Genomic DNA, 8,578 nt, shown 5'->3' with positions numbered 1-8,578 from the left:
CTTGTGCATTTTACACAGTTATCTACTTAACATAGTTTTGTTTCTTGAGCTCTAAGTGGCTTCTCGGAAACTGCTAGGTTAAGCAAACAAAAGAAAAAGGAAAACAGACTGCGGGACTCTTGAGACTCTGAAACCGTAATCTAGAGCGAACCGGTTAAGCCTTCAGAGGCCGGAGAGGAGGCTGTGTGCGATTGGTAGGCAGAGCAAAGACAGATTAGTCCAGGATGCCGGGCAGCTGGATAGCGCCTTCCACCAGCGCACACACATAAGCTTTCTTAACCCAGAATGGCCGGGGGAGCTGAAACGCGTTGCCACCCTCTGTCCCACTAAAGTAAATAAGTGAACCTTGCTTCAGATGAACTGCAAAGGATAGTCTGCAGATATATCTGTAGATATATAGATATTAGGAGTTTCGACCTCTCCCCCAGGAGATGGGCTAGGCGCCACCTGCCAGCGTCTTAAGCTATCTCCCTCCTTAACCTGCTGGGGCGGAGAGGAGGCGGGGGAGGATGCGGCGCGGGGGTGGCCACCGCACATCCGGGCGCTCCTGCAGCCGGCCGCTGGCTGCATAATTGATGGAGGACCGGGCGCAGCTCTCGGTGTGCTGCTGGCGCGGTCAGAGTGTCTCACGGGAGGAGGGCAGGGCGGCCGGCCCCTCCCACTTCGCCTTTTCTCGAGTGTCCTGCCCCCGGGCCTGGCAGCGGGCGCCGCGCTGCCGGCGAGTGTGCGCAGCGACTCCGGGCACCGACGGCGGTGGGTGCGCGAGGACCGCGGCGGACCTGCTGGCGCCATGCGCTCCCTCCCCAGTCTGCGGGGGCCCCGGGCGCCGCCCCTGCCGCTGCTCCTCCTGTGCCTCCTCGCCCCGGTGCGCCGGAGCTCGGAGGACGGCCGTACCCCAGGTGTGATGGTTGCTGGGCCAAGGAGGGGGCGGAGAGCGCGCGGGGATGCTGGCGACTGCGGGTGGGGGACGGCGTCCGCCTCCGCCCGTTTGCCACGCTAGGGTTATCTAAACTGGCCGAGAGGCCGGTGCGGTTCGGGTTCCTCCGCTGGAACGAACAGCGCCCTACGAGACGGGGTCGTGGGTAGTAGGGCAGTGTCTGGGTGTTCCTAGGAGAAGGGCGTGAGGGTGCGGGCAGGAACAAGGCAGCGACTTGGCCTCTGCTAAAGTGGCAGGATTTCTGAAAGCCACATTTCCCAAGGCCCTCCACTTAAATCGATAGTGAGGCTTAAATATCCCCTCCTCCCTTCCTGGCAGGTGGGTTGGCTTTGATGATATTTTTTAGAGCTGAGCTGAAATAACACGACAACAACAAAACAAAGCCCCACGACTTAAGGATAATAATGTGTGTATCTTCTTTTCTACCTTGGTCTTTGAAAACAAAGACCATGGGTTTTTCTTTGTTTGTATTTGTGGTTGTATTATTAAGACACTGAAAGAGGGATTTTGGTGCACAGCATCAGGGAAACGAACACCAGATCTGCCATTTTAGCTTCACCTGTTTATAATTACTTTTTATGGTGAAAGTATTCCATCTAACGCACTTTCTAATGCAAGTTCCTGTGTTATAAATTTCAAAGTATTAGCGGCTAATTAGGATAACAGACCACCTCCAAGTTTGCAAATATTGCCCATCAGTAACTAAAATCAGGATATTATTCTACACAAGGTTTCGAACCTTTAATACAAATTCATTTTTTATGAGCTTATAGCATGTACTTTTTGTAACATACTTTGAAGATGGAAAGATAATCAAATAATAAGATTACTCATTTTTTAATAAATGTCCTTTAACAGGCCTAGCTGTTAACAACTTGGACAAAACATTTTGGGTTGCCTCAGTTTCTAAATTTCCTCACCCCGCTTTGCAGCCACCTTTCTCTTTTTCATTCACACCACTTACAAAGAATGGTCAAGGACGTTTTCTGCACCCTGGGCTATCCCTGATTATCCTATCATTCACCTGAGAGTACTGCACTTCTGAGGACCAACACATTCTAGGTGTGTCCTAGAACTTTGGTTCTCGACTTGGCTGTATGTTGGAATTACCAGCGAGCATTAAAAATGCTGATAAGTGGATCCTGCCCTCAAAAATTCTGATTCAGTTGGCCTGGGATTCAGCCTACACGTGAGGAGTTTTAAAAGCTCCCATGTGATTTTAATCATATGATCCTAAGCAGGTTGAAAACCACTGCTTTGAAATGATATGGCCTAGAGAGTGCACCGTTGGATATCAGGGAGTCAGGTTTAAATTGACACTTAGAGCAGACTTCCAAAGAGAAAAGTAGGAAACAAATGAAGGTGGGATAAATGAACAAAGTTTTAAATAAACAGAATGATGTATATATGTACGGCAGATGTCTGTGTGTGTATGTAGCACAAGTCCTGTCCTTTAAGCTCCACTTAAGCTAAAATTATGGAAGAATGTGACATATAAAAGGCATGAAGTTAACATTTCATTTCAAGGCAGAATTAAAAATTGTGAGGCAGCCTCATCTCATTTTATAGATACTGTATCGATCTCGGTGAGGTTCAGTTTCCTCCTTGCTAAAGACCATTGTGAAGTTTACTGGCTATTTTTTACCTAGGTGCTTTTGAACTACTTGGAAGTAGGTGTTCTATAAACCTAAGATTTGGGGCCAAATTTTAAAAATAAAAATGTTTATCATTTTTTATCATAAATGTATCATATTTACTATGTAACAACTGTGTGCCAGGCATTGCACCATATAGTTTATAGCTCTATGGGTTACTTTTTATTATCCCTGACTTTCAGATGAGGAAATTGGAATTTAGAGAGGCTAAATAGTTGCCTAAGTACAAATAATTAAGCAGTAGAGCAGGAAATTTAGCATGTTCAGTCCGATTCCAAATACTGTGTTCTTAAACTCAGTTGTCTCTCTGAGATGAGTGGGTACGTTTATGGAAGTTTGGAATCACTGACAGAGAGCAGAGTGTGTGGATACAAATGCTAGATTTGGGCTGTAGGGCTTGCTGACTCAGTTTGAGTCCTGGAATAAAGTTGGCACAAGGACTCGCCTTAACTCTTTTAGGCTGTTTTAATTAAATAAGAAATGTAGAATATCTTTATGAAGGAGAAATATTACATAAATGGGAATATTTAAAAATCATTATTATTACTCTTATGGGGGAACAAATAGAAGGAAAGGCTCATGCTTATCTTTTGAAAAATGTTTGCAGGGGAGTCATTTGAAATGATCATTTTTAACTTCTAAAGGATGTTGCTTATATGCTTCCTTGATCAATGCCCCCTTCCTTTCTAGAGACACACAGAGCAACTGCCCGGTAGTAAATATTTGTTGGAACAAATATTCGAGTACCTACATGCCTTACATTGTTAGTCTATATCTAAGCAGAAAACTTTAGCAGGTTTTACCTTTCATGGCATTTAAACTTTAAAGGAACGGATGGGATATAAGCCTGTCTTTAACAGGGCTGTATCTGAGGCATCAAAATTTTGACCCTAAATTACCATCACATTTGAAATTACATTATATACACATTTGTTAAGAATTAGTTCAACTGGCTCTTCCTCGTCCTGGTCTTTTATCCCCACCTCTCATCCCCATCTCCTTCCCTTCCAAGTTCTGGGAATGAGTCCTGTAGTCATTACGTGGGGAAATGCGGAAGCATCTCCCCTGTTGAAGGGACCCATACGGTTTCAGATCAGGGAATTAGAAGCTGAGCCCAGTCAGGATGGCATCCAGGTAGGAGGGCAGCCCCGTGTAGAGTGTTAGAGACAAAGCACACGAGGTGGGCGTTCCTGCAGAAGGGTGGTCTGGCGAGAGGCCTTAGCGCTGAGCAGAGTGACAAGGGCTTCTGCGTAGCTATGGCATGCAGGTCTGATCCTGATCAGAGGATGGAGGTAAAGCATGCAGGAGCAGACAGTGCAGGATGCTGGAGCCTAAGTGGGTGAGGAAGACATCTCTTTGGGGCCAGTGGGAGATTAGTTATATATGGGGGGATTGATCAAATAAGTAAAGCTGGTGAGGATAACAGAATCTAGGTTTTTCTCTAGAGAAGAAGGAAATAAACGGGGAAAACTAAAATGAACCTTGTGGTGTTGGACTGCGATTGGCAGCATTAGCGTGAATTCATGACTTTAAATATCTATCTCTATCCATGTCTTATGTCTATATATATCTATATAAATAGATGCATAAATATAAACGTGTATGTGTAAATATATGTATAATGCATATATGTGTCATATATATTGACAGGTGATCCCTGAACACAAAGGTTAATCTATGTATAATTTATAGTCAGCCTTCTGTATCAGCGCATCTGAGGATTGAACCAACCATGGACCATGGAGTAACGTAGTATTTACTCTTGAAAAAAATATGCGTATAAGTGGACCCTTGAAGTTCAAACCCTCATTGTTCAAGGGCCAACTGTATATATGTATGTATATTATACCCATTATATATATGTTGTGTGTGTGTGTATATGTACACATGTATTCTTAGGTCTGCCCACTGCGATGGAGCAGTGATGAACATACTTAGCACCCAAATCTTGATTCTAAATACATTTTTTTTTTTTTTTTTTTTTTTTTACTAATAATAACTTGGACTTTTTATAGAAATGGCTGATATCAGAACTGGAGTGGGGAAAGGATAGGATAAGCCTGGAATATCTTATGCCAGAAAGCAGTGAAGTGTTCAAAGAATAATGGGTGATGTCAAAAGGATACAGAAGCCAAAGTGAAGGGGGTGCGAATGGACAAACAGAGCATGAAAGTAAATAATAATACTAATGGACTAGTATCCATATGCACTGAATAATGTCTATTGAATTATACAGGTATTCATGAGTACATACTGAACTTAATTAAATGAATCAATTGAAAGTTTGATGAGGCACAAAATATTATATAGTTTCAAAGTAACTTCCCACAAAATTGGCATTAATGAAAAGGGAGAAAGAATAACTTTTAAGTGGAGAAGCCTGGCAGACACCACTTTAATCAAATGATCAGAGCGTAAATCAGTAAAGAAAGAAATAAAATTGTGTCATCTGATAGGATGCAGTGAGAAGAACACAACATCTCCTCTGTGATTTTCCTGCCAAAGGTGTATACTCTGAATCTAATCGTATTACAACTTAACTATCCTGGAACTTTCATAAGCATCAAGGTCATAAAAGTCAGGAGATGTCTAAAGCTGTTTAGAGTGAAGAGAATAGAGGGACATGGCTCATGACAGCTCATGTGATCCTGAGCTGAAACCTTTGACTAAAAAAGTACATTATAAAGACTTTTGTTGAAACTTAGATAAGATGTGGGATGAGATGATAGTGCATAAATGCTAATTTCCTGATTTTAACAGCAGTATTGGGGTGAAGTGGACTATGTCCTTTGTAGGAAATAATGTAATGTTTCCGAGGTCGAATGGGTCATCAGGTGACCAACTTGTTCCCCAGTGGTTCAGGGGAAAACATTCTTTACTCTGTACGTAAAACTCTTCTGTTAGTTTGAGATTGCTTGAAAAGCAAAAAGAATTTCAACTCTGAGAAAGCATGAATTAACAGACAAACCACAAGGATAGCTGAGAAATAGTCATCAGTTTATGTAATTAGGTATGATTTTCCAAAGGAGTATTTGCCCTCAAACAGAGACAGATTGTAAGTGTTGAGGCTGTCTGTCCTAGATTGTAATCTTTTCAAGTTACTTTTGTATAGCTGGCCTCATATATTTAACAATATTAGGTGAACCTCGGAAATAAACAACTTAGGACACACACATTGACATAGAAGGAAAAAACCTCACAATGGTTTACTAAAAATAAACTCTCTACTCCTAATAAAACATAGTCACTATTCATGCACAACAAAATATCTCAAATAATATATTGTTAGTATAGAAATAATAGATGTTATCTTTAAAAATGGTGTTTCTCTTTTAATTGAAAATAATATTTTTCTGGTATTTTTAAAGTTACTGTGGTCATATCATTACTAATGTATCCCTACTCTCAAGATATAATCTTTTTTACTATTGCCTTATGAATTATATAGTTCTGAGATCCTGAAAGGGAATTTAGATGTCTCATCTGATTGATCTTGAAGACCAGAGTGCTTTTGTGATGTAGCCAAGAGCCTGGAGCTAGCTAACAGCTGTAACTGGTTTCCTAGTTTGCATTTTAAAACTCCATCCAGCACTTGGTGCCTCTTTGGAAAAGGTCCTCAAAATAGGAAGGGCTGCAAATGTTCATGCTTTAAAATATCTGCACCTAAACCATGTAAAACAGGACCTCAGAGCTATAGGGCCATTTGAAGATTTTTAAAAATCATCACTTTGAGGAATGAGGGTTGAAGATGTACCTGTTTTGAAATCAGGATTTCTCAACTTTGGCATTATTGAAATTTTGGGCTGGATAATTCTCTGCTATGGGGGGCTGTCCTGTAGAATGCTTAGCAGCCTCACTGGCCTCTACCTTTGTAGTGGGTGAGTTATGTCACCCCCCAAAAGATATTCAAGTCCTGACCCTTGGTATCTGTGAAAGTGACCTTATTTGAGAGTAGGGTCTTTGCAGATGTAATCAAGGTAAAATGAGGTCATGTTACATGAGGTCATGTTACATTAGGATAGACTCTTAACCCAATGACTGTGTCTTTATGAAAGAAGTGAGAGGGAGATTTGGATCTAGAGACACAGACACACAGAGGGAAGATGGATGTGTAAAAATGGAGCCAGAGATTGAAGTGATGGATCTACAAACCAGGGAATGCCAAGGATTGCTGGCAACCACCAGAAGCTAGGAAGAGGCAGGAACAATTCTCATTTAGCACCTTTAGAGGGAGCAAGGCCCTGCACCTTGATTTCAGGCTTCTAGCCTCTAGAACTCTGAGAGAATAAACTTCTGTTGTTTTAAGTCACCGTATTTGTGGTAATTTCGTATGGCAACACTACGAAACTAATATAACCTACCAGGTACAAGTAGTAACCTCCAAGTTGTGATAACCTGAATGTCTCCAGACATTGTTAAATATCCCCTGGGCAGGGTGCGGGGAAGAAGAGAATCACCTCTAGTTGAGAACCATTAAACAAAATCTAAGTCCTATCAAAGAATAACCTAGTGGGTAAAACATTTAAAAAAACCACAGTCTCTAGAAAGAGCAGAAATCCTAGTTTTATTTGGCATAAGTTTCACTGTTAAAATATCTTAATGACCCAGGTGGAGGTAGTTTGAAACATTAGTTTCCACACTGCCTTCAAAATATATTTTATTGCAAAAATCATATTTTAAAGAAAAGGTCAATTTATTTGCATTTCTGTGTGACCAAGTTTTAAAAATAGTTTTACAAGGCTGTGTAAAAGTACATGTTGCTTTTGTCATTAGGCTTTTTAATTGTTCTTTTTTTTTTTAACTAATCTAAAAATGACCTTCTTGTCCAATAGTTTCCATGTATATAAAAAAATATGAGTTCCCTATCTAGACTGTTACCTGTCCCTGACTTAGAAAGTCTGACTTATAAATGTTCCCATCAGGAATTAATTTTCTTGCCAAAACTTCTTTTCTTTTCCTGACAAACTCTCTCTGGGGTATAGTGTCTAGGAATCAAGGTAGCCGTATTCCCCTTCTCTTCTTTTACTATTGCCGCTAGGGACAGGGGATAGGGATCCTATATTCCTAGAGCCCAGTGGTAGAACTCTAAAGGTATTGTTTACAAGCAGTATTGGTAATTAGATATTTTAATGCTATAGTTCAGCTATATCATGGCTTAAATGGCTTTTACAATTTGGTGTGGGATCTCATGGTTATGTATATTGATAGTGTTGCTTCCACAGGGAAATATATTCTGAGTTTGAAACCTCTGTTTTATAAATAGTATATGTTATCCATTCCTAGGTTGTGTTTCTGTAATTGGGGTGCACATCTATATTGCTATTTATCTGAACGCTAATACTAAGACTTATTAAAATAATTTTAATTATACATGTTGATAGCAATCAATACATTATGTGGATGAGAAAGAGAAAGGCAGGGAATGGTATTTATCCTAATAGCTGTTTCTTATGCCTTTCTTTAAATGATGTCCAGACCCTTCCAAGATTTTAAAATATAAGAGATTTGCGGGGGGGATGTTAGAGAAAATGCTTATTCTTAAATAGAGATATAGTTGAACTGATTTTCTGACTTAAATAAAAGCAAATCTTAAAACCCAATGCAGTTTTTTAGTGTTTATCTTTTTTTTCTTCCCATTTACTTCAATTAAATAGGGCCCCATTTAAACTAGTGAAAATGTTACCTTAATATTAAATAGAAATTATAGCATGTTTATTTCATTTAAAATGTTAATAGCATAAATTATAAACCCTGCTAGGAATGTCTGTTTTAAAATGTAATATGTTAAAGATATCTAAGTGGAGATCATTTTGCAATTTCCCATTAAACAATATAGGTGAAAATTAGAATGTTACACAGTTCTTTGATGCAACACCCTCATGCCCCATTGCCCAAGTAGAGGGAGAAAAATCTTTTAATCTCTGTCCCAACTACTAAAAGCTACACTTTTATGTTGGCATTTTGGCCACTACCTGTAAAAGAATGC

The 8,578-nt window shown here is 40.2% G+C and overlaps 1 protein-coding gene across 1 annotated transcript in view; it reads left to right on the top strand.

Annotated features, from left to right (window-relative positions):
* The first annotated feature begins 790 nt into the window (after nucleotides 1-790).
* Nucleotides 791-8,578, top strand: part of EMB (embigin) — a 39,960-nt gene continuing 32,172 nt past the window's right edge. The window contains exon 1 of the mRNA XM_007470741.1: nucleotides 791-956. Within this exon, the coding sequence (XP_007470803.1) occupies nucleotides 791-956 (166 nt within the window). The remainder of the gene's footprint in view (nucleotides 957-8,578) is intronic.

This window comes from Lipotes vexillifer, unplaced genomic scaffold (assembly GCF_000442215.2).
Source record: "Lipotes vexillifer unplaced genomic scaffold, Lipotes_vexillifer_v1.1 scaffold96, whole genome shotgun sequence".
Classification (NCBI taxonomy): domain Eukaryota; kingdom Metazoa; phylum Chordata; class Mammalia; order Artiodactyla; family Lipotidae; genus Lipotes; species Lipotes vexillifer.
This window is presented reverse-complemented; position numbering and strand designations above follow the sequence as displayed.